General features: G+C 43.4%; 1 protein-coding gene across 1 annotated transcript in view; it reads right to left on the reverse strand.

The window, feature by feature from the left end:
• LOC126252441 (beta-alanine transporter) overlaps positions 1 to 27630 on the reverse strand; it is a 512871-nt gene that overhangs the window by 189877 nt on the left and 295364 nt on the right. The window contains exon 5 of the mRNA XM_049953334.1: positions 6807 to 6975. Coding sequence (XP_049809291.1) covers positions 6807 to 6975 — 169 coding nt within the window. The remainder of the gene's footprint in view (positions 1 to 6806; positions 6976 to 27630) is intronic.

Genomic DNA, 27630 nt, shown 5'->3' on the forward strand with positions numbered 1-27630 from the left:
TTTTCTATACATTGTTTATTATTTCGTACCAGGAAGCCTACTCCGCTTTGGGGTTTAATTTTCGCCTACATACATCTTATTAAAGTAAATACTTTAACTTCTTCTCTTAGCGAATAGAGCCCAGAAATAGATACAGCTGTTCTGTTTCGTTACAGCATAATGATGCCACAATCTGTAGCCCTTACGTTCTTGGAGACAAATACGAAAACCTACTTACTCCAAGTTATCAAAACAAGTTTCATTTGGGTATGTCAAGATTCCTGGTCGATCAGATATTATTAGCTGATCTCTGATCCCCTCTGTACAAAGTGGAAGAAAGAAAGAACAGGTTGCTATAGGAGTAGATCAATGACGGCAATGAAAATCTATCATTTCTTCCTCAAAGGCATTGTATCGGCCTTCGCCTATAGTGTTGTAAGAAGGTCCCAGAAAATATATTCCTCCACAGCCAGCGTGGTGTTTGGAATCCAGCTTCTTAAATTTATGACAACACTGTCTTAATCACTGCGCCACTCTGCCGGTAAGCTATGTGATTCGGTACTTTGTACACCAGAACATCAGCTCTGATGCTCATTTCAGTATTAGGAGAACGATCTTCAAATGCAGAGGACTGTTGACTAGTTGGACCAACGTTAATTCACGCTCGCCTGAAATCACACCCATCTCATATTTGATACATAGCTCTGAATCAATTTGCCATTGCTACCACCGCCCTGCTAAAAAGAATTAATTATCATTGGTAGCAGATTAGAGTACTGAAGATCACTTACGATATAATTAACGATATTGTGGACGCCACTAGATTTCCCACACAAATGTTTTGCTCTTTAAATAGCAACATGTCATTTCGAAAGTTACAGAATAGATCGCAACATATGGGAAAACTAAATACTATTTAGTTTGGTATTACCCAATTTAAGACGTTCCAGTTTACAAAGCCTTTATCCCGCGAACATTTACTGTTGTAAATCTAACCAAGTCAGGTAGATAAGTTGGAGAAAAAGAGTTCCATCCAGTCGAAAAATACAGTTTTCTTTGCTGTACCGCCTCCAGTAGCTCTTTGCAAGGCTTCTTGTGGATACACTTTCATTTTTCTGCCTATGGTGAATAACTGTACAGAAATCGTCACTTCTCTCCTATGGTGGAAAATCTAGCAATAATTTTTAGATGTACTTTCTTTGAAAGCAAATTCGTACACACGAAAAATACGCTACGAGGTACTACAGTGACATAGGTTACCGACACTTGCACCTTACCCATGCTTCGACAGGCCACACATTCCAGTAAGACGTAGAAGCTTTCGTGATAGCGATCACAGTGGAACCTCATCGGATACATTTTTCAGATTACTTGAACGCTGCAAAGAAATAATCTTCATAGAGATAAGAGAATAGCTAGGCTCTCGATGCATGGAGAAAAATTTAAAAAATCAGCCGCAAAGAGCAGAGGCAAGACTAAAATACTGACCACAGTAAAATTTCCCAGATAGATTCAACATTTATGGAAGAATATTTTGGCAATAATGGTAAGTGGTAAAATTTACTGTTATAGTTCAAATGGCTCTGAGCACTATGGGACTTAACATCTATGGTCATCAGTCCCCTAGAACTTCGAACTACTTTAACCTAACTAACCTAAGGACATCACACAACACCCAGTCATCACGAGGCAGAGAAAATCCCTGACCCCGCCGGGAATCGAATCCGGGAACCCGGGCGTGGGAAGCGAGAACGCTACCGCACGACCACGAGCTGCGGACTACTCTTATAGCTAACGTAGAACCCGCATCTGTAGAGACCCGAAAATCAATGGCAATGCTTGTTTCAGAGTTATTGCTTTGAACAAACTCTGAAAGAAGTCTCATTAGAAACATACAATAGTCCTTATTATCCCAAATTTCTGACGTTCAGTATGGAACCGCGCGACCACTACGGTCGCAGGTTCGAATCCTGCCTCGGGCATGGATGTGTGTGTTGTCCTTAGGGTAGTTAGGTTTAAGTAGTTTTACGTTCTAGGGCACCGATGACCTCAGCTGTTAAGTCTCATAGTGCTCAGAGCCATTTCTGACGTTCTAGTTCTGGAACCTTTAAAGGGGACGTCTTAGATAGGTGGGTCGTACGTAATCAGAAGCATGGAAATGACGTTTATGGATGTTTACGGACAGAAATGGGTTGGGTTGGATTGTTTTGGGCAGAAGACCAGACAGCGAGGTCATCGGTCTCATCGTATTAGGGAAGGACGGGGAAGGAAGTCGGCCGTGCCCTTTCAAAGGAACCATCCACGCATTTGCCTAGAGCGATGTAGGGAAATCACGGAAAACCTAAATCAGGATGGCCGGACGCGGGATTGAACCGTCGTCCTACCGAATGCGAGTCCAGCGTCCTAGCCACTGCGCCACCTCGTTCGGTGACAGAAATGGAATTGAAACTTCCGGCTCAGCAAAACTGTCTGGAGAAACAGCAGTCGATCGTGGACCTCCCGCGGCCAGTGCTCTCACATAATGAGGTATGTGGTTTCGAGTCTGTCACATAGTTTTAATCGGACAGCAGGTTCCAAAACAGCACAATCTGTTACAGCGTTATAGACTAGATCTAGAAATAATATTAATAATAAAATAATAATAAGCCAATTAATTTCATTGTTTTATTTGTTTCATATCAAACAGCTCGGAAAAGTTTGGACGGAAGCAGTCCTATGGACAGTATGAAATTCCACTCCGGCAAATTCCATTTCTAGAAATGAAAAGTGACTGCATCAATTACTAACGTCATTGAATGCATTCATTACTTATTTCACTCAAATTTAACTCACAGCAATGCTATAAAAGTTCCCTGTAGTTACATATCCATAAAAAAGAGAGCAAATAGAATTATGACGTACGCGAAACGTCCGAAGTATCAGCTCTGGACGAAAGATCAGTTAGTGATATTCAGTGTAAGAAAATACTCCCGAATGCTCTAAAATTGCTGATTAATAATCAGGGAATGCCACAAGGAGAACTATTTAGACATTACCGCCCCCCTTTGATCAAGGAGTTACTATCTATATTTTTTTAATGAGGAAAGAAATAAAAGTCAGTATTTTAAGAAAGGCGAAACCTCAGTTTTCACTTCCCCGACGGCAGGTGGCTTTACCGTACGGTTAAATGATGATGACATTCTCTTGCGTAAAATATTCTGAATGTAAAACAGCCTCCCATTAGGAAACGCGGTCGGGAAAGACCCGGGAGAATGTCGTCATCAGATAAAACAAAAAATGCGTTTTGAGTCGGAGTGTGGAATGCTACACTCTGTAGTACTGAGGTAGGTAGGTTACAGAATTTAAAACCGGAAATGGGTAGGTTGAAGCCGAATGTAATGGGTGGCAGGAAGAACAGGGCTTCCGGTCAATTGGATACAGAGCCATAAACGAAAATTATATAGTGATAATGCAGGAGTAGGCCTAATAACGAATAAAGAAATAGAAAAGCATAGGAGCTACTATCAACAGCGTAGTGAACGCATTATCATAGCCAAGATTGGCATTCAGCCAGTACCCATGACAGTAGCAAAATTTTGTGCTAAATGTATCCAGAAAGAGTGAAGCTACTGAAATAATGTAGGAAACAATATCTTCGTTGACTCTTCTGTAAACGAACGCACTTAGTTTTTTTTCCGAATCACACCGTGATGCAGAACGTCTCCCCTTTAGTGTCCCTAACTAGAGCAGGTGGAGCTACCTCCTTTGTTGGTGGATTAATGATGCTGAGGGTCCTCTTAATGAATAACAGTCTCTCATCTGCCTTACTTGCGATTAGTTTTACGGGGTTACTCCATTTTAAATCCCTCCGTACGCATATGTACGAGACTGTTTCCTGTTGAGTATTTGCAACCCTGTAATCATAGAATAGTGGGTCTTTCTGCCTATTTATTCGCCATACATTACATTTCTGTGTGTTGAGGGAGAACAACCAATCCTTGCAGTCGATCCCTTGTAGGCATTCCTGCATTTTGAAGTAGTTTTCTAGCCGCACGACTTCTCGGTATACAACAGTATCATCGGCGAAATGCCTCACCCAACTTCCGATGTTATCCTATAGACCATTACCGTATATTGAGAAAATTAACTGTCCCGTAACAGTCCCTTTGGATGGCCTGAAGTTATATTTACGTCTGAATGTTTCTCTCCGGTGAAAATCGAAAACTGTGTTTTGCTTGCAGGAAGATCTCCAGTGCCGGCCGTTGTGGCCGAGTGGTTCTAGGCGCTTCAGTCCGAAACCGCGTTGCTGCTACAGTCGCAGTTTCGAATCCTGCCTCGGGCATGGATGTGTGTGATGTCCTCAGGTTAGTTAGGTTTAAGTAGTTCTATGTCTATGGGACTGATGACCTCAGATGTTAAGTCCCATTGTGCTTAGAGACTTTTGAACCAGTTAGATCTTCAGTCTAATCATGCAGCTGACCTCACATTCAATAAGCTCTTATTTTTCTCATTAGGTGATGGTGCGCAACTGTACAGAATACCTTCCCGAAGGAACATAACATTAACCTGATTTCCTGGGTCTTTTGGGCAAACACAAAGAGCTCAGTTTTACGTGATCTGTGTTTCCCGAAGCCTTGTTGATTCGTACACGTCATAGTAAGCGAGCATTATATAGGTTCCAAAATTCTACAACAGACTACAGTTTTTTGCGTCTGTTTCACGACCCTACATGAAAATTGACTGGAACGCTTCACTTCTCCAGCGACCTACTGTACAGAGGTGCTACAGTAGGAGCTTGTTATTTCGCGTAATGTATGTAAATTCGTTTTGGTATCCCATTAGGTGTAGTGGGTTTTCCCCTGTTGAGCAATTTTAGATACTTTGCTATCTCATAGTTATTACCATATGTGTAACGTCGATACTTTAAAGGAGGGACCCCAGTACTGCCTTCCACAGCGAAACGGTTTCGAAGAAAGAATTCGGAATTTCCATTTTCTTTCACTTTCTTCCTCTCGTTCAATGTCATTATGGTTGTAAACAGTCTGGACAGATGGCGATACATATACTTACTTAAATGAGACAAAAACTTCTTACAATTATCTGTCTGGTCAGTAGATAGAATCTTACTTCCGAATTCACAGAATGCTTCACGAATGGCTCTGCTTACACCAATTTTGGTATCATTACTTATTGCTCTTTTGTGGCGTTTTGCTACGTTTCAGTACGCAGTAAAGCCCTCTTTTATCTTGAAAGAGCTTTCCAAGATGGCTGTAGAACCACGACGAATCTTTCTCATCCGTAACAACTTCGCTCTGCACTTGGCTGCCTAAGGAGTTTTGTAAATCACTCTTAAACTTTATCGACTGGTGCTCGATATTATCGACCCTGGAGATAATTTCTCATGTTAGCAGCTGCAGTTATCTATAAAACGCGTTTATTCTCGCAGTTGCTAAGCAAATATAGCTTCCTACCTTTTTTACATTCTTATTCGCAGCCGTACTCAGGTATGGCTGTAAAGGCCTTAAGAGCACAGATCCCCTCATTTACGTTTACTGAATCGAAAAGTTTCAACTTGTCGGTGACTAGACCTAATATGCTACCTTGAATAGTCGGTTCGCCGATTTGCTTACCATAGTAATTCCTAGATAATGCTTTTGTAGCAATTTTCATGATACCCTGCCTCACTTCCGCATTAATGATCGGAGTTTCCCATATCTACAGCTGGTACGTTTAAATCTTCACCTAATATTATAAGTGTTATATCAGTCATAGCCAGGAAATTAATGCTAGTAGGTGTCAGTGATTGCCATGAGACATGCACATTGTCCTTGAACCGAAGCGGATCATGGAGAAGAGATAGGTTTTCATAGATTTTTGAGGGATCATTGGACACAGTGCCCTTAAGGCTATTGTTCGGTTTGCTGTGATCAGGGGAACTGCCAAAACTTTATGTAAGAAGTGTCGTAAACCTCTACAAGTCAGCATAATGTGTCATTAAACTAGGGAAAGAAATTTCGAGAGAGTCCTTCAGAACAACTAAAGGACCGAATCAAGTATGCTGTCTGTCTATTAAATTTTTTAAGATGTATCTGCAGAAGGCTCTGGATCTGTCGTGTAAAAATGGCATGGGCATAGTGACTGAAGTAAGGAACCAGTGTATGTACACATTTTTCTATGCTGATGACCAGGTCGCTACAGCAAACGATGTAGGAGATATATTTTTACATGCTTAGAAAGTTATTGGAGGAGTATAAAAAGTGGGTATGAAAATTAATTTTGGGAAGACGAAATATCTGTGTTGTGGAGAAGAGGGAAGTAACCTGGTCAATGGCAGACATCTTATTAAAGTGTGTGACGAGATTAGTGTCCTATCAAGTGATGGAAGAAGACAGAGATATCAAACAGAGGGTCAGGAAAGGAAGGGCGGCTATCTAGAAATGAAACCCCGTTGTTTGATCCTCAAAAACGAGTTTAAGAGTTAAAATCCATTTATACAAATCCACTGCTGTGCCAATAGCGATCTACGGGACTAAGTGCTGGGAACTAACAGAAAGAAATAAAAAGAGACTTAGTGTTTGCATAGGGACCACTTGAGAAGAACCCGAGGAATTCTCTACTTGACCACGTAAGAATGGGGAAACAAGAGAAAGGACACAGCTGTACGGGCCCCGTTACAGGGAAGGAAAGTTTATATCTGTATCTGGTTAGGCCTTAAAACCCTTCTTTACTATCCGTTTACATTCTTTGAAGTTGCGTTTATCTATTTTGTAACGTGAGTGTGTGCTCGAAACGTGAAGCGCTGCAGATGTGTTCGCTGCGTGCGTGGCGTCGAGCAGGACGCAACTCACCACCAATAGAGGAAGAAGGAGAGGAACGGCACCGAGGTGGCGAGCGCCAGCTGGCGCCAGTCGCGCACCAGGTACACCACGGCAGACAGCAGTACCAGTCCGAAGGAGTACGCGATGTTGCTCATTATCGTCATTGTCGTGCGCTTCTCCGGGCCCACCAACTCGATCGCTGAAACATTGACAAGCAAATAGATGAGAAATGGATCTGTGTTGTCCACTATGATTTGATTCTGGAAATGCTAGATGGTCAACAGGAATTAAATTTCCTCTGATAAGCCGAAAGGAATTAACATCAGAACACGTTGGCTATGCGTGAACGAGATGAAGAGTTAGTAACTGAGTCTCCTTCCTCTTAGAGCGTCGATGACATGCATTTCATGAAGTTGCACGGCTGCTGAACTTGTCGATACTAGACCTCTTGAGTCACGATGCCAGAAGAGATGGTATAATCGGGACGGTGAAAGAAGTGACTCATCGTCTGCTTATCAGCAGACGCACATCTAGGCTGGAGCTAAGACTATTTTAAAATGGCTGTTTTACTTCGGCCAATTACCACATGAAGACTATTAACTGACTTCAGTGTCGGCTATGACACGCTATCTCGTGGGGTAGCTCCTCTTTTACTGTTATGCAATCATGTTTAGCTCTGTACTGTCAGCGCTGAAGTCTGTCTTTTGGCTTTGACTTCACTAAGGGAGCGGTATTTGAGATAATGCTTTTCGTTGTTTGCCTGTTATAAGGGTCAAGTGTACAACTGCTGTTGAGAAGCTGTGAAGCAAGCAACGAGTCAATTTACGGGATATTTAAATTGTATGTGGAATAAGATATTCTGGACCCGGGCTCGAAACCAGCCACGACTTCAGTTTTGATTAATAGTCAACACTGGCGGCCGAAGACTTCGGGCATAAGAAGTCACCCTCATTCGGCCAAAGAACAAATCAAAGGACGGAGGAGGGGACAGAGGTTCAGGGCATGCTCTTGTCCTTAGGGCAAGGAACTGCCCCTAAAGGAGGAAGAATCAATGGAAACCACTGCACTGAAGACAAAGGACATGTACCCACTCGACATGTGACCCGAAATCAAAAGAAAAGTCACAATGATCTTCCCATTGGCAAAAGATTCCTGAATAGTCCCCCATTCGGATCTCCGAGAGGAGACTACCAAAAGGGGGGGAGGGGGTGACCATGAGAAAAAGATTGAATAACCAACGAAAGGAAAACGTTCTACGAGTCGAGGTGTGGAATGCCATAAGCTTTGAAGTGCTAGAGAAGCTAGAAAAATCTGAAAAGGGAAATGCAAAGGCTCTACTTAGATATAGTAGGGGTCGCTGAAGTGAAAGAAGTATTTCTGGTCAGGTGATTATAGGGTAATATCAACATCAGCAAAAATGGTGTAGCAAGAATAGACTTATTTAGCAATAGGGAGGTAGGGCAGAGAGTGTGTTACTGTGAACAGTTCAGCGATTGTATGTTCTTTCCAGACTCGACGGCAAACCAACACCAAAAACAATAGTTCAGGTATACATGAATACGTCCCAAGCTGGAGAGGAAGAGACAGAGAAAGTATATGAGGATATGGAAAGTATAACACAGCACATAAAGGCAGACGACAATCCAATAATCATGGGGGACTGGAATGCTGTTGTAGGGCTGGGAGTAGGATCAGAGGTTACAGGAGAATGAATGCTTGGGGAAACGAATGAGAAAGAAGATAAACGAATAGAGTTCTGCAATAAATTTCAGCTAGTAAAAGCGAATACTTTGTTCAAGAATCACAAGACAAGGAGGTAAATTTGGCAAAGACCGGGTGACACGGGAAGGTTTCAGTTAGATACCAGATACTGAATTGTAGGACGTACCCAGGAGCAGATCTAGACTCAGAGCCCAAAGTAATAGTGATGAAGAGTAGGCTAAAGATTAAGAGATTAGTCAGGAACAATCACTACGCAAAAAAGGTCGGATATGGAAGTACTAAGGATGACGAGATACGCTTGAATCTGTCTAAGGCTGTAGATACAGCTATAAGTAATCGCTCAGGAGGCAGTACAGTTGAGGACGAATGGACATTCCTAAAAAGGGTCATCACAGAAGTCTTAAAGAAAAACATACGTACAAAGAAGTCAACTGTCAATGGAAACAGCGGAAAGGTCAGGGAAGAAGGCCAGTGTTCACTCTGTCTGCTTGCCGGGGGGGGGGGGGGGGGGGGATCTCATCCGAGATGTGGAGGAGGCCCTGCCGGCGGCGATAGAGAGCACTGGGTGCACCTGACTGCAAATTGTTGCTGACGTCGTCACCAATGACTCCTGCCGTCTGGGTTCAGAGGTCATCCTCAGTTCGTACAGGCGGTTGGTGAAGGCGTAAAGCCTCGCTCGCGGGGTGGAATCAGAGCTAACTATTTGTAGTATCGTTCCCAGAACCGATCGCGGTCCTCTGTTTTCGAGCCGAGTGAAAGGCTTAAACCAGAGGCTCGGACGATTCTGCGGAGATCTGGGGTGCTAATTTCTCGACCTCCGCTATCGGGTGGAGAAATGTAGGGTCCCCCTGAATAGGTCAGGCGTGCACTACATGCAGGAAGCGGCTACAAGGGTAGCGGAGTACGTGTGGAGTGCAAATGTGGGTTTTTTAGGTTAGAGAATTCCCTCCCTAGGCCCTACAAGACGCCTCCTGAGATGCGGCAAGGTAGGAGTAGGCAAAATGCAACAGGAATTAACAAATGTCCTAATAGTAAACTGCAGGAGCATCTATAGAAAGGTCCCAGAACTGCTCTTATTAATAAACGGTCACAACGCCCATATAGTACTAGGGACAGAAAGTTGGCTGAAACCAGACGTAAACAGTAATGAAATCCTAAACTCAGATTGGAATGTATACCGCAGAGACAGGCTGGACAGTGAAGGGGGAGGCGTGTTTATAGCGATAAGAAGTGCAATAGTATCGAAGGAAATTGACGGAGATCCGAAATGTGAAATAATTTGGGTGAAGGTCACGGATAAAGCAGGCTCAGACATGCTAATTGGATGGCTCTATAGGCCCCCTGGCTCAGCAGCTGTTGTGGCTGAGCACCTGAAGGATAATTTGGGAAATATTTCGAGTAGATTTCCCCACCATGTTATAGTTCTGGGTGGAGACTTTAATTTGCCGGATATAAACTGGGAGACTCAAACGTTTATAACGAGTGGCAGGGACAAAGAATCCATGGAAATTTTTTTAAGTGCTTTATCTGGAAACTACCTTGAGCAGTTAAACAGAGAACCGACTCGTGGCGACAACATATTAGACCTTCTGGTGACAAACAGACCCGCACTATTTGAAACAGTTAACGCAGAACAGGGAATCAGCGATCATAAAGCGGTTACTGCATCGATGATTTCAGCCGTAAATAGAAATATTAAAAAAGGTAGGAAGATTTTTCTGTTTAGCAAAAGTGACAAAAAGCAGATTACAGAGTACCTGACGGCTCAACACAAAAGTTTTGTCTCAAGTACAGATAGTGTTGAGGATAAGTGGAAAAAGTTCAAAACCATCGTACAATATGCGTTAGATGAGTATGTGCCAAGCAAGATCGTAAGAGATGGAAAAGAGCCAACGTGGTACAACAACCGAGTTAGGAAACTGCTGCGGAAGCAAAGGGAACTTCACAGCAAACATAAACATAGCCAAAGCCTTGCAGACAAACAGAAATTACGCGAAGTGAAATGTAGTGTGAGGAGGGCTATGCGAGAGGCGTTCAATGAATTCGTAAGTAAAGTTCTATGTACTGACTTGGCAGAAAATCCTAAGAAATTTTGGTCTTATGTCAAAGCGGTAGGTGGATCAAAACAAAATGTCCAGACACTCTGACTAAAATGGTACTGAAACACATGAAGACAGATTAAAGGCCGAAATACTACATGTCTTTTTCCAAAGCTGTTTCACAGAGGAAGACTGCACTGTAGCTCCTTCTCTAGATTGTCGCACAGATGACAAAACGGTAGACATCGAAATAGACGACAGAGGGATAGAGAAACAATTAAAATCGCTCAAAAGAGGAAAGGCTGCTGGACCTGATAGGATACCAGTTCGATTTTACACATAGCACGCAAAGGAACTTGCCCCGCTTCTTGCAGCGGTGTACCGTAGGTCTCTAGAAGAGCGTAGCGTTCCAAAGGATTGGAAAAGGGCACAGGTCATCCCCGTTTTCAAGAAGGGACGTCGAACAGATGTGCAGAACTATAGACCTATATCTCTAACGTCGATCAGTTGTAGAATTTTGGAACACGTATTATGTTCGAGTATAATGACTTTTCTGGAGACTAGAAATCCACTCTGTAGGAATCAGCATGGGTTTCGAAAAAGGCGTGTGAAACCCAGCTAGCGCTATTCGTCCACGTGACTCAGAGGGCCATAGACACGGGTTCACAGGTAGATGCCGTTTTTCTTGACTTCCGCAAGGCGTTCGATACAGTTCCCCACAGTCGTTTGATGAACAAAGTATGAGCATATGGACTATCATACCAATTGTGTGACTGGATTGAAGAATCCCTAGATAACAGAACGCAGCATGTCATTCACAATGGAGAGAAGTCTTCCGAAGTAAGAGTGATTTCAGCTGTGCCGCAGGGGAGTGTCATAGGACCGTTGCTATTCACAATATACATAAATGACCTTGTGGGTGATATCGGAAGTTCACTGAGGCTTTTTGCAGATGATGCTGTGGTGTATCGAGAGGTGGTAACAATAGAAAATTGTACTGAAATGCAGGAGGATCTGCAGCGAATTGACGCATGGTGCAGGGAATGGCAACTGAACCTCAATGTGGACAAGTGTAATGTGCTGCGAATACATAGAAAGATAGTTCCCTTATCATTTATCTACAAAATAGCAGGTCTGCAACTGGAAGCAGTTAATTCCATAAATTATCTGGGAGTACGCATTAGGAGTGATTTAAAATGGAATGATCATATAAAGTTGATCGTCGGGAAAGCAGATGCCAAACTGAGATTCATTGGATGAATCCTAAGGAAATGCAATCCGAAAACAGAGGAAGTAGGTAGGTTACAATACTCTTGTTCGCCCACTGCTTGAATACTGCTCAGCAGTGTGGGATCCGTACCAGATAGGGTTGATAGAAGAGATAGAGAAGATCCAACGGAGAGCAGCGCGCTTCGTTACAGGATCATTTAGTAATCGCGAAAGCGTTACGGAGAAGACAGATAATCTCCAGTGGAAGACTCTGCAGGAGAGACGCTCAGTAGCTCGGTACGGGCTTTTGTTAAAGTTTCGAGAACATACCTTCACCGAAGAGTCAAGCAGTATATTGCTCCCTCCTACGTATATCTCGCGAAGAGACCATGCGGATAAAGTCAGAGAGATTAGAACCCACACAGAAGCATACCGACCATCCTTCTTTCCACGAACAATACGAGACAGGAATAGAAGGGAGAACCAATAGAGGTACTCAGTGTACCCCCTGCCACACACCGTCAGGTAGCTTGCGGAGTATGGATGTAGATGTAGATGTAGATGTAGATGTAGAAACCATGGGTAACACAGGAAATACTTCAGCTGATCGATGTAAGAAGGAAGTACAAAAATGTTCGGGGAAATTTGGAAATACAGAAATACAGGTCGTTGAGGAATGAAATAAATAGGAAGTGGAGGGAAGCTAAGACGAAATGGCTGCATGAGAAATGTGAAGAAATCGAAAAAGAAATGATTATCGGAATGACTGGTTTAGCACATAGGTAAGTCAAAACAACTTTCTGTGAAATTAAGAGCAAGGGTTGTAGTATTAAGAGTGCAACGGGAATTTCTCCATGCAGAGGAAAAAAATGGTTCAAATGGCTCTGAGCACTATGGGACTTAACTTCTAAGGTCATCAGTCCCCTAGAACTTAGAACTACTTAAACCTAACTAACCTAAGGACATCACACACATCCATGCCCGAGGCAGGATTCGAACCTGCGACCGTAGAGGCCGCGCGGTTCCAGACTGTAGCGCCTTTAACCGCTTGGCCACCACGGCCGGCTCCATGCAGAGGAGAGAGCGGTTAGATGGAGAGAGTAAACTGAAGTAGTTTATAAGGGGGAAGATTTTTCTGATGTGACAGAAGAAGAAAGAGAAGTCGATGTAGAAAAGGTAGGGAATCAAGTATTAGAAAAAAAGAGATGTTTGGAGGACTTCAAATCAAATAAGGCAGAAGGGATACATAACATTCCATCAGAATTTTTGAAATCATTGGCGTAAATGGCAATAAAACGATTCTTCACGTTGTTGTGTAGAGCGTATGAGTCTGGCGATATACCACCTGACTTTTGGAAACATATAATCCACTCAGATCCAAAGACTGCTAGACCTGACAAGCGCGAGAATTATCGCTCAGTCAACTTAATGGCTCATGCATGCAAGTTCCTGTCAAGAAGAATATACAGAAAAATGTAAAAGAAATTAGGGTTGTGTTAGATGACGATGAAGTTGGCTTTAGGAAAGGTAAAGGCAACAGAGAGGCCATTCTGACATAGCGGCTGATAATGGCAGCAACACTACAGAAAAATCAAGAAACGTTCACATAAATTGTACTCCTGGAAAAAGCGTTCGACAATGTAAAGTGGTGCAAAATGTTTGAAATTCTGAGAATAATAGGGGCTAGCTAATGGAAGAGACGGGTTCGTATACAATATGTACAAGAGACAAGAGGGAATAAAAAAAGTGGGAGACCAAGAACGAAGTGCTCAGAATAAAAAGGGTGTAAGACTGTGATGTAGTCTTTTGCCTCTATTGTCCAACCTCTACATCAAAGAAGCAATGATGGAAATGAAAGAAAGGTGCAGGAGTGGAATTAAAATTCAAGATGAAACATATCAATGATACCAATTGCTCATGACATTGCTATCCTGAGTGACCGTGGAGAAGAATAACATGGTCTGCGGAATGGAATGAACAATCTAATGACTGGAGAACATGGATTGAGAGTAAATCGAAGAAGGACATAAGTAATGGGGAGTAGCACAAACGAGCAGCGAGAAACTTAACATCGGGATTGATGGTCACGAAGTAGATAAAGTTAAGGAACTCTACTACCTAGGCAGCAAAATAAGCAACGACGGAGGGAGCAAGGAGGACATCAAAAGCTGTCTAGCACTGGCGAAAATGGCATTCCTGGCCAACAGAAGGCTACTAGTATCAAACATAGGCCTTAATTTGAGGAATAAATTTCTGAGATTGTACGTTTGGAACATAGTTTGTATGACAGTGAAGCATGGACTGTGGGAAAACCGTTAGCGAAGAAAGTCGAAGCATTTGAGATGGGGTGCTACAGAAGAATGTTGAAAAGCAGGTGGGCTGATAAGGTAAGGAAAGAAGAGGATTTGTTCATAATCTGGGAGGAAAGGAACATGTGGAAAACACTGACAAGGAGAAGTGGCAGGTTGATTGGACATCTGTTAAGACATCAGGGAACGACTTCCGTGGTACTAGAGGCAGGTGTAGAGGGCAAAAACTGTAGAGGAAGACCGATTAGAATACAATCAGCAAATAATTGCGGACGTCGTGTGCAAGTAAGTTCTACTCTGAGATGAAGAATTTGGCAGATGATAGGAATTGATGGCGGGCCGCAGCAAACCTTTTAGAAGACTGATGACCCAAAAAAAAAATTGAGTGATGGATACTTGCAGGGCACTAAATAATGCAGTAGACATTCTTTAGTAAAAGAGTACATATTTTTCTTCGTCACTATTTTTCTTACAAGTAAAACATAATGAAGTAAACGTATTTCTATACATATAATGACCACTATGTGTGTGTGTGTGTGTGTGTGTGTATGTGTGTGTGTGTGTGTGTGTGTGTGTGTGTGTGTGTGTGTGTGTGGGTGGGTTTAAAGGCGCGGTGAGAAAGAAAATTACCATATAAAACTCATCCATGCCACAAAATTTCTTGTGTACATCCTTAGTCTGGACAGTTTAGATTCATAGTCATATCTGATGAAGTGTGACACAATCAAACTGAACTGTACAGAGATTTACTGTTCAAAATTTGTGGAATTAAAAATAGTATTTGATCTGGAATTTTTCCTTGGCAGTATTACCATTTTCGATTTGTGAGCTTATTATCAGCTGCGTCTGTCTTCATAAACTAATAAACAAAACATAAAGAACTCATAGCCAAGACAGGGACTGCCAACAGAAGTAAAACATGACAACACTCTAATAAACAAAAATGGCAATATAGGCTCACCGTCAGCATACTGTAACGCTGGTTTCGTTTACACTGTAATGTTGACGGTGACACCACGCTATAAGATACCTGTGATTAGTTTATTAGTTTCGGACGAGAGACTTAGCTGATGATCATCTCATACTTTGGTCATAAAATAAAGTAAAATTTTAACAATGAAAGAGTGTTTTCAATTCAACAAACTATAACCATATTTATCGTTGATTAATTCTGGTTACGTAGTATCGTTGGTCTCACACTTCGACACCAATACTAAATTTGCAGTCGCGTATTATAGTCACAAAAACCATGAAACGTGTCTATACAGCTCAAGCTTTGTAAAATTTTTGAAATTATTATTTGCGGCATTTATGCGACGTATTATAATTTAGAAATCAAATAGGGCCAATCTGTCGTATAAGCATGCGTAAATTTTCTGTACTCAGTTCTCATTTAAATTAAAAATGTATCCTGTAACTTCGGAAAATTTATATTTTTTGTGTCCCCTTTTGGTTAGAGACAATAGCAAACATTTCCATGGATTGTCGAAATTTGACGCTATGTAAAGTGAGTCATATTTACAAGGTACTGTGTTAACAGACACTGTGTTACTTAATGCAGCAACTCCATCTCATAAAATTCTTTGTCCCTTTACGTACTCGAGTCTTTACGGCAACAGTGAATGACAGTGGAGAGAGCTACACACAATTCTGGACGTTGTTAAGGTCCAACCATAAACCTTGCGCAACAGCTGTTGCATGTCCATTGTATAGTATCTATACCAGCCTCGAAATTTGGTCCATGATTTCATTCAGGGTACAGATTTTCAGTAGTGTTCATACAGGGGTACTTTATACAGCAATCAACATGTGTTTTTGCTCCTGTACGATTTTAGGTTCTGTATCCAGCACTTTCGCCCGATGCATGCAAATATTCTACGTTTCCGAGACAGGTCAGGTATTGCTTTGATCACTGCTGATATACTGGCATTACCTGGTTTTTCAATATCTAAACATAGCTGATTTAGGGTACATGACACATTCTGATGCAAGAGACATGTTTTGTTCTTATGCAGGGCACATCGCTCCAATGATAGGAGTCACATATCAGAATAATCAGATTTTCCAACAGCCACTCCTGTTTGGATGACAATCAGTCGTGACACACATCGTCGATTTCGGAGGATTACGATCGGCAGATTACGACTGTCGTTATACCACTGGTCTGAAGTGGTGATGTTTAGGAATCTTGTCACTGCCAATAAATCGCAAGAGCGTAATGCGATATTACGACTGTGAAATACGTTACAGCAGCGAACGATCTATGATATCCAAAAGCCCACATTCCTTATTTGCTACAGGTGTTACGCATTTTGAGCGAGACACTTACTGAGCAAGGTAGATGTTCCACCCTAGTTGCCAACGGGTTCTCCTCGCCTTGAGCCACATACACGTGTAGTGTTCCAGCCTGAAACGTTACAGGAGATGAAGGCACCACAACAGATGAATAGCTCAGCCACTAAGAGCCACAGTAGTCTACAATGTTTTGACTCTCCGACACAAATCTGCAAGTAAGGCAACTGAGGGTCAGCGACCCACTAAACTGGTTGCTGCTCATTCATGCCAGTCTGAAACAAGTCGTCTCTTTACTGCCGAACTGGAGTTCGACCTCCTTTTTATTGGACTCGTTAACAAAATGCTTATGTAGAACTTAACGCTCGTTCAAATAAGTGATTTTGTCATTCCTTAATATTGTTGTCCTGATCATGTATCTGTCTGCCGCATGGGATTAGCTGAGCGGTCTAAGGCGCTGCAGTCATGGACTGTGCGGCTGGTCCTGGCGGACGATCGAGTCCTCCCTCGGGCATGGGTGTGTGTGTGTTTGTCCTTAGGATAATTTAGGTTAAGTAGTGTGTATGCTTAGGGACTGATGACCTTAGCAATTAAGTCCCATAAGATTTCACACACATTTGAACATTTTTTTATATCTGTCTGTGTAAATAGTGGAGCGTTAATATGAATGGTGGAACAGAACTACACCGACTAACTTTAAATGGTGATAGTAGGGACCGAAAGAAGAAAGAAATGTCCAGTAGACGTGAGCTGTAAGACACATACCTGGTTCGGTTAAAGAGATGTATTTCACAATAGCGAAGATGAACAAGTACTCATAGCTCTTTCGGTATTACTTTTAGATCCTATGTTTACTGGACTTTCTTCTTGTCAGCATCCGCACTACCACCTCAGAAAGTTTGTCCGAGGAGTCCTCGTTCACCGTGTAGTTCTGACGACAAAGCTAGAGTAATATGTGCCTGAATGCGCTATTATATTCAAAAAGAAATTACATTTTAGATTAAATGCCTCACAATCCCTTGTACGGTTTCCATAAGGTCTCTCAGATACCCTTCGCAAAAGCCACGCTGACGTGACTGTTGATTCTTGGGTCTGCAGGACATCATAACGAATTACTCGAACAGTACAAGTAAAAATATACTTTGTTGTGATACAATAGCAATGGCCAATAGTTAGCCCAAATTGTTCAGCACTCTGGCTGGAAAACACAAACGTTAGCACAATTTTTCAAGTTTTCGGCACCTTATTTCCTTGCCCAAAGCTGCAAAGAAAGATCCGCTAACCGAGCTGATAGTGAACTGTTATTCATTTCTATACTCCATCATTAGTAAAAGTGTATCTACATGGGATCCAATCATACTTTAAATATTACTTAAGATATATTTATAACACCTACTGTATTAGTGTTTTGGACACTGCTGCATTAAATTCGTAGTCGATTTGTGGACCTGAAATCATCTATTTGCATCTGCCTACACTTGAATCTTTAGCTGTCATCTTGCAACCTTCTTGCTTCTCGAAACGTGTGGGGACACCAGTTAAACACTGCTCGATCAAGACATTCAGCCATGAAAAAATACCTTAGTTTCCTCAGAGAAAATACACTCCATGAAAAGCGAACAAGTGAACCATCAGAATATAGTTCAGTTTTCTCTGTACATTTGTATCCAGCAAAAAACACTTACTTGAGCTGAATTACTATTCTCGCCTACGGGAATGTGAGTTTTAATAGACTCCATACAGGATACTACGCCTGCTCTTTATACTCTATGATGGTCGGTGCATATCTCTTCGACTTCATGAGTCTACTGCAGTTACTGAAAATTTTATACTAGGCCTTCTGTGTTGTCAGCACGACAATTACAGACTGACTGGCTTCCTCATCATCATCAAAGAGCATGCATGTTGATTGTGACCTTCCTTCACTTAATTAGGCTTCACTGCCCGATATTGCTTTCTTACAGGACTGCTTGTCACTACTGTTTACACCTGAATGAGAAGAAAACATTGTATTGCCATCGTGAAAAATTCGGATAGGTCAACCTAGAAGTGAGGTTGTACAAATGGCAAAGGTTTCCACGGTTGGCGACACGCCAGAGGTGAGGTTAAGCTAAAGCCAAGGCAGGCTAGTTCGCAATATGCAGACTGTAATGCTAACAAGGAGTAAAATCTGATATTACTTGTAGAATGGGCACAGCATGACCAAAGAGCTGATCCAGCGGACTGACCTCTAGGAGAAGGGATCAAAACGTCATTCGGTTGACCAAGTACAATGAAGTAACAATACGTGGGTCGTATCAAAGCATGACTTTATAGCTCACAGACGCTGCAGAAATAACCAGACTGAAAACCTGAAGATAGGAGTAGTGACATAGTGGTGCAGAGCACTAACGGGCTCAGAAAATTGGGACCACTTTCGGTCATTTTGACACATGAAAAGGTCATCAGCATAGACCAACTGGTACAAATATCCTGATTTCCAAAGCCCACCTTTCAGTGTACAACTAACCAAACCCGATGAGGGACCTGCATTGCTCAATCCGCGGACTACCTAGATGATGAGATCTACGATGCTACATTCTCCTCGGCCTGAAGTACTTGGCGGCCACAGGCAGCTGCTGCCTCCTCTTCTCCTTCACTGATGAGAAGACTTGGGTACCTCGAATCATCAGGCCCCCTGTAGCCTGGAAGAGGTGCCAAAGTATCATCATCGCGGAGCAGCGCAGTAGCTGCCACCACACTCCACCTCGCCCTCACTCCCCCATCCCCACAGCGACCCAACCAGCCGTCTCCGACGTCAGTGAGAGAGCCATGGTAACATGCTACCTATGCTGCTGTCCAGCAGGGCTCGTGGGTAACGTACGCAGGTGTCCTATCTGCAACCTCCTGTAACGTAACTGCCCGTTGCACGTTCAGCCCGGCCACCACAGCGTCCGAGACTGAAAGACGTACAGGCGTTAGTACGCCTCCAGGCGCTCGACAGATTCTCACGTGCTCCCCGCTCCACGCCATGCCAGAGGCTACAGCTTTGGCCTTCTGTATTTTCGTAGTGAATGTGTATGGTATGTTGAACACTTGCCATTGTTGCGATCGTAAGAAGACATGCCCATGCAGCGGCATAAAAAACGAAATATATAAACGTTTCTTGAATTAAAATGTATATGGTAATTGGCTCTTCGAGGACCCATTCCTTAGAGGCTTGAAGTATTTATAAGCAATGTAACACACTGAAGGAGTCTCTCAATATAAGAGAGGAGATTTCAAAATACGTGTTCCATCGTTGATTCAAAGTTCATATTCGAGTGCTGACTGAGATATTTGATAGTCACTACCATAAAAATAGTCATAAATACAATGTACCTTAGTTCCTTACATAACTATCCTACTTAGACAGTTTTCACTGTATGTGCAAATACACTCAATAAATGAACACAAATGTGCTGAAGATAGTGGTACATTATTGTGTGTTGTACTGAAGACACTGAAGTTTATTTATTTAATCGTATGGCTAGGGCCCCCCGCCGGGCAGGCCGTTCGCCGGGTGCCGGTCTTTCAATTTGACGCCACTTCGGCGACCTGCAGTCGATGAGGATGGTAGGATGATGATGATGAGGACAGCACAACACCCAGGCGGTGAAAATTCCCCGTCCCAACCGGGAATCGAACCCGGGCCCAGAGGATTGACAATCCGTCACGCTGACCACTCAGCTACTGGGGGAGGACAAGACAGTGAAGTGAACATTGCAGATAGATTTGAGTTGTTGTTACTACTTTTAGAGTTCCGTGCCTCAGTCTCTAAAAACCGAACTCTTGCAGGATCGCTCTATTGTCTGACTGTCTGTCTATCTTGTATGTGTCTCTCTGACTGTTACAAACCCTTTTTATCAAGAACGTGTAGACGTATCAAGTTTCAATTTATGTCACTCAGCAAAGTCTGTGGTTCCTTGGAAATGTGAAAATTTTATTCTTCTAAGTCGTTTCAGTCAAAAGATAGGCGATTTACGTCACGTATTTTCGGAGTCAAGAACTAACTCATCAAAACCTATATGGTGCTCCCCATTGACCTAGGAACATGAAATCTGGCAAGAAGTAAGGTATTTCACATTACAAGTAAAGGAAAAAAATCCGGAAATTGTTAATTTGTTATTATATAAAACGTAAAAATATTTATTTATTGTATTCTTTGTCTCTGGAACAATTCGGCGCTGAAATTCAAATTAGTGCCACATATTAAAGTCACCGGTCTCTTCGAGATGTAAAAATCGTTCGTTTCCCAGTCAATACAGTCATAAGATACGGACGATTGTGTCTCATACAGTGAGGTAATACAAGCATGGGACAGCGGTATATACATATACAGATGGCGGTAGTATCACGTACACATGGAATGAAAGGGCAGTGCATTGGCAGAGCTGTCATTTGTAGACAGCTGAATCATGTGAAAAGGTTTCTGATGTGATTATGGCCGCACAACGGGAAGTAACATACTTTGAATGCTAAACGCAGGGGACTGATGACCTCAGATTTTAAGTCCCATAGTGCTCAGAGCCATTTGAACCATTTGCTAAACGCATGGGACATTATGTTTCAGAAATCGTTAAGGAATTCAGTACTTCCAGATTCACAGTGTCAGGAGTGTGCCGAGAATAGCAAATCTCCGGCATTAGCTCTCACCACAGACAACGCAGTGGCCGACGGCTTTTCGGAAGTTTTCAGTGCTAGCAGACAAGCAACAGTGTGTCAAATAATCGCAGAAAGCAACGTAGGAGGTACGAAAACTCTCTCGTCTCCCGAACAGGCCACGAATGCCCAACGGGAACCGACCGGCCTCCGTGTCATCCTCAGCCCACAGTCGTCACTGGATGTGGATATGGAGGGGCATGTGGTCAGCACACCGCTCTCCCGGCCGTATGTCATTTGCCGAGAACGGGGCCGCTGTTTCTCACCCAAATAGCTCCTCAGTTTGCTTCACAAGGGCTGAGTGCACCCAGCTTGCCAACAGCGCTCGGCAGACCGGATGGTCACCCATCCAAGTGCTAGCTCAGCCCGACAGCGCTTAACTTCAGTCATCTGCCGGGAACCGGTGTTACAAGAGGTACGAAGCTATCCCTTAAAACAGTGCGGCTAAATGTGGCACTGATGGGATATGGCAGCAGACGACCGACACGAGTGCCTTTGCCAACTGGACGACATCGCCTGTAGCGCCTTTCCTGTGTTCGTGACCATATCGGTAGGACGCTAGACGACTGGAAAATCATGGCTTCGTCAGATGATCCCGATTTTAGTTGGTACGAGCTGATGGCAGGGTTCGAATTTCGTTAAGATGCCATGAGGCTATGGGTCCAAGTCGTCAAGAGTCCATGCCACGTCGAGTAGTTGCAATACCCCGGGCAAAAGGAGGTCAGACACAATACTAGGATGTATTCCGTAACTTTTGTCACCTGAGTGTATTTTGAAATTTTTAAACACACTCATAAAAACCTATAGGGCGCTTCCTGCACTCCTATAATCAGGAAAACTGGTACTTGTTACATTCTAATCGTACGTCATACAACATCCTTTGCCATTTGAACATATATTGCATTCATCATCCAGTAAAGCATAGTGTACGAATATTAATGCAAGCAAATGTAAAATGTACGTAGTAGTCATGTTCTTGTAGGTAAATAAAAACGTTTTTTTTAAGTTTTCTCTCTCTGCGTAAGTAAACTAAAGTTCTCTGCTCGCTTTTTGTACTCGTACGTCCGGGATAATCAGTGGAGCTAGTATAGAGATTTTGATGTGTTCTTGGAATTTCGGGGACCACTATCTAGCCGGTGTCGATATCGATAACTGGAAGAAATCACTGGGATTCTCGATACGCGCGATGAATGAAATATTACATCAGGTTCCACGGAATCTTTAGGGCATTAGTTTTACTCACACTTGTGCAGATTTTTACTTCTGACATGTCATCAGTTCTGCACGGTAAGCCAAAGCTCTTCCTAAGAGAGTTCATGGTTTTGCTGAGCTTCCCTGCGCGCGAGATGTAGACGAACAGAATGAATCATTCCTTTTTCGTTTTCACGCGGTATGAACATTAGAAAACTGATTGATTACTTTCCTGCACTGCTTCAGATCCATTTAAGGAGGGCTAGGCGTCAGCTATGACAACTGTTTTTACTGAGGGCCGGAGATTAGTCCCAGAGACGTCATTTTTCACCGCGCAAAGCTCTGCACAGGAGCAACGTGCGGTACATCTCGCAGAGAGGGCGAGACAGCGCGTTGCGTGGAGTCGGAAGTCGTTTGTCAGCCGGCAAGGTGTCAGGACGCGAGGCGAGACGGCAGCGGCTGAGCGGCGGAAAGCCTTCTTCACGCTGCGGGGCGCCTCCCCATCCCCTCCCCCCACCACCCCTTCTTCAAGATACTCTCCCTTTGAGATTTAGACGTTCTCTCACGACGAGGCAGGCAAAGCGCGGAAGAAGCGCCAGCAAACGCGGCAGCGCTCTAGAGGGACGTGCCACGTAGCTACCTGCGCCTGAGCTGTGCCAGGCTGACGTTTCCTGCTACATCTCTTCACTATATACCAATGGCTGCACTTTAAAGGTTATTTACCTATCGTCAAAGTACAGAGGAAACAAGCTTATCTACACTAGGTGGGACATTGTACCACCCGGAATAACGAAAAATAGTCAGGAAATTCAGGAAAAAAAGAATTACTTGGGTTAGATACGGTACCATAAAACACACGTTACATTCGTTTCCATAAGAGTACACAAATTTTACTTAAATTCATCCATCCTCTATACAATTTCTGTACGTCAGTTTAGAAAATTTATAAAACAGCATTTATGTTTCATTTCTTGTTAGTATTTATTAACACACTCGATTTCAGCAGCACGCTCCCACTATCAGGTGCTTTGCAACAGGATGTGTCAGTGAAGCTATGTACCGGAATTTCTTCCTGCAGACAAAGACTGATTTATTTCAGACCTTACCTCAAGTCACTTGAATCTTTACTTGATCTTACTGATGTCTTTTCATATAGATTTGCTAAATATTCATTTGTCTATCACGCAGTGCACAGGAGTAGACAGAACACCGTCACTTTCAAATTTAGTTGTTTACATTCCAGAGATTCTAAACAGCTGCCGCGCGGGATTAGCCGAGCGGTCTTGGGCGCTGCAGTCATGGACTGTGTGGCCGGTCCCGGCGGAGGTTCGAGTCCTCCCTCGGGCATGGGTGTGTGTGTTTGTCCTTAGGATAGTTTGGGTTAAGTAGGGTGTAAGCTTAGGGACTGATGACCTTAGCAGTTAACTCTCATAACATTTCACACACATTTGAACGTTTTTTTTTTTTTCTAAACAGCTAAGAGAAAATTTGTCCCACTTCCTAATATAGTGCAAGCAATAGTGATACAACATTTTAGTATATATATATATATATATATATATATATATATATATATATATATATATATATATATATCCCAGTTGCTAATATAGTACAAGCAATAGTGATACAACATTTTTTGTAGATTATGATGATTTAAGCTTTATACATTATTCAGTATTGTCAATACATGTGTTTCCCAGTTAATTAAACTTTTTACATTAATAATTAATGTAATAATTCGTTCATGACATATTACGTGATAACAAGTTGGTAAATGCAAGGTAGAAAGCAATAATGTTGATTTACTAAAATATTTCTCGAATATGGACTGCGTCTTCTGTTATTTGATATCGTTATTGCGTACAGGTGTTCACCGATTTTTGAGAACCTTTTATTCTTCTACATCTGTAATTCGGAAGACCGCATTTCGATATTAATATATCTAGCAACCGCCAGGAGGCATCAAATATGCCACTAGAGGTCGCGGCGTACATGGACCAGTTTATTGCGCATAGGTGCGTGATCGGAAATAGTGCGCACAGTGTTCTGCCGCAGGCACCCGTTTTAAGCAAGCGCAGAGGTCACAAAAGGCGGTCTTCGCCGAGTTAGCCGCTGGGGTATGTGCCGAGGCCAACCGCTCTTCCACAACCAGGGTTTGTTTCGGTGCATTCAGAAAGGCCGCTGTTCACCGCCGCTAGAACGCGGAGTGGTCCTCTTGGTGAACCCACAAGTCTCCGGACAATTATGTCAAAGTGTGGCCTATGATGTATCAACTCTCTGGATCTGTAAATTATAAAAAATGGTTCAAATGGCTCTGAGCACTATGGGACTCAACTGCTGAGGTCATTAGTCCCTTAGAACTTAGAACTAGTTAAACCTAACTAACCTAAGGACATCACAAATATCCATGCCCGAGGCAGGATTCGAACCTGCGACCGTAGCGGTCTTGCGGTTCCAGACTGCTGCGCCTTTAACCGCACGGCCACTTCGGCCGGCTTGTAAATTATACTGATTGTTGACTTTCATTACACCGAAATTTAAACCTCTCACTTTTTGAGGACATTGAGTGTGCTCCCTGCCGCCGTTGGATAAGCAGCTGCCAGCAGGAAGTCGTATACTCCTAGCTCACTTATTTGTTACATAGTTTAATTCTTAATTTCGTTGCGTGTTTTTGGTGCTTGCATTGTTTAATTCATAAATTTCGGGCGTATTATAGTATTTGAGAGTTGTAGTATCGCGCTTTGGTACCTGAATAGTGCAAATTCGCGTAGTCATCTGTCTTCTGTTTTTGTTTTGAACGGCCAGTGTCGGTTGGTCACAGCCAGTGTGCTCCCTGCCGCCGTTGGATAAGCAGCTGCCAGCAGAAAGTCGTATACTCCTAGCGCACTTATTGTTACAAAGTTTATTTCTGAATTTCTTTGCGTGTTTTTGGCACTTGCATTGTTTAATTCATAAATTTTGGGCGTATTATAGTATTTGAGAGTTGTAGCCTCGCGTTTTAGTACCTGAATAGTGTAAAATCGCGTAGTCTCCTTCCGGCGCTGAGCAGTGTGCCAGCAGTGCGCAAGTAGCAGCATTACTGCATTTACTAGGCAACCTTGTATTTTAATAACCGTTTAAATTTTGTGTCGTTTGGTTTGTGCTCTCTGTAGATTAGTTCAGACGTTCTTTGCACAACAGTTTTTAGCATGGATAGGGACTGCAACTGCTGTGTTCGGATGCAGGCTGAGTTGGCATCCCTTCGCTTCCAGCTTCAGGCACTGTTGGCTTCGGTCACACAGCTTGAGGCTGTTGCCAATGGGCATCACTGTGGGGTTCCAGATGGAGGTTTGTCGGGGACGGCCAGCTCGTCCCACGCATCCCCCGATCGGACTACGACTGTGGCTGCCCGGGATACTGCCCACATTGAGGCTGATCCCTCACCTGTAGTAGAGTGGGAGGTCGTCTCGAGGTGTGGCAGGGGGCGAAAGACATTCCGGAGGGCTGAACGGAAGGCCTCTCCAGTTTGTCTGACGAACCGGTTTCAGGCTCCGTCTCAGGCTGATACTGATCTTCGGCCGGACATGACTGCTTGTCCTGTTCCAGAGGTTGCCCCTCAGTCTGCAAGATCCGGGCGGTAGTTGGCAGCTCCAACGTCAGGCGCGTAATGGGGCCCCTTAGGGATATCGCAGCAAGAGAGGGGAAGAAAACCAATGTGCACTCCGTGTGCATACCGGGGGGAGTCATTCCAGATGTGGAAAGGGTCCTTCCGGATGCCTTGAAGGGTACAGGGTGCACCCATCTGCAGGTGGTCGCTCATGTCGGCACCAAAGATGTGTGTCGCTATGGATCGGAGGAAATCGTCTCTGGCTTCCGGCGGCTATCTGATTTGGTGAAGACTGCCAGTCTCGCTAGCGGGATGAAAGCAGAGCTCACCATCTGCAGCATCGTCGACAGGACTGACTGCAGACCTTTGGTACAGAGCCGAGTGGAGGGTCTGAATCAGAGGCTGAGACGGTTCTGCGACCGTGTGGGCTGCCTATAGGTTGGTGGGGTTTCGGGTTCCGCTGGATAGGTCAGGAGTCCACTACACGCAGTAAGCGGCTACACGGGTAGCAGGGGTTGTGCGGCGTGGACTGGGCGGTTTTTTAGGTTAGATGGCCTCGGGCAAGTACAAAAAGGGCAACAACCTCAAAGGGTGCGGGGCAAAGTCAGGACATGCGGGGACCAAGCAGCAATCGGTATTGTAATTGTAAACTGTCGAAGCTGCATTGGTAAAATACCGGAACTTCAAGCGCTGATAGAAAGCACAGAAGCTGAAATCGTTATAGGTACAGAAAGCTCGCTGAAGCCAGAGATAAATTCTGCCGAAATTTTTACAAAGGCACAGACGGTGTTTAGAAATGGTAGATTTCATGCAACCGGTGGTGGCGTGTTTGTCGCTGTTAGTAGTAGTTTATCAAAATGGTTCAAATGGCTCTGAGCACTATGGGACTCAACTGCTGAGGTCATTAGTCCCCTAGAACTTAGAACTAGTTAAACCTAACTAACCTAAGGACATCACAAATATCCATGCCCGAGGCAGGATTCGAACCTGCGACCGTAGCGGTCTTGCGGTTCCAGACTGCAGCGCCTTTAACCGCACGGCCACTTCGGCCGGCAGTAGTTTATCCTGAAGTGAAGTAGAAGTGGATAGTTCCCGTGAATTATTATGGGTGGAGGTTACACTCAACAACCGAGCTAGGTTAATAATTGGCTCCTTTTACCGACCTCCCGACTCAGCAGCATTAGTGGCAGAACAACTGAGAGAAAATTTGGAATACATTTCACATAAATTTTCTCAGAATGTTATAGTCTTAGGTGGAGATTTCAATTTACCAGATATAGACTGGGACACTCAGATGTTTAGGACGGGTGGTAGGGATAGAGCATCGAGTGACATTATACTGAGTGCACTACCCGAAAATTACCTCGAGCAATTAAACAGAGAACCGACTTGTGGAGATAACATCTTGGACCTACTGATAACAAACAGACCCGAACTTTTCGACTCTGTAAGTGCAGAACAGGGAATCAGTGATCATAAGGCCGTTGCAGCATCCCTGAATATGGAAGTTTAGGAACATAAAAAAAGGGAGGAAGGTTTATCTGTTTAGCAAGAGTAATAGAAGGCAGATTTCAGACTACCTAACAGATCAAAACGCAAATTTCTGTCCGACACTTACAATGTTGAGTGTTTATGGAAAAAGTTCAAGAAAATCAAAAATGCGTTTTAGACAGGTACGTGCCCAGTAAAACTGTGAGGGACGGGAAAAACCCACCGTGGTACATCAAAAAATTTAGGAAACTACTGCGAAAGCAAAGAGAGCTTTACTGCAATTTTAAACACAGCCAAAATCTCTCAGACAACAGAAGCTAAACGATGTCAAA

This window comes from Schistocerca nitens, chromosome 4 (assembly GCF_023898315.1).
Source record: "Schistocerca nitens isolate TAMUIC-IGC-003100 chromosome 4, iqSchNite1.1, whole genome shotgun sequence".
Taxonomy (NCBI): Eukaryota; Metazoa; Arthropoda; class Insecta; order Orthoptera; family Acrididae; genus Schistocerca; species Schistocerca nitens.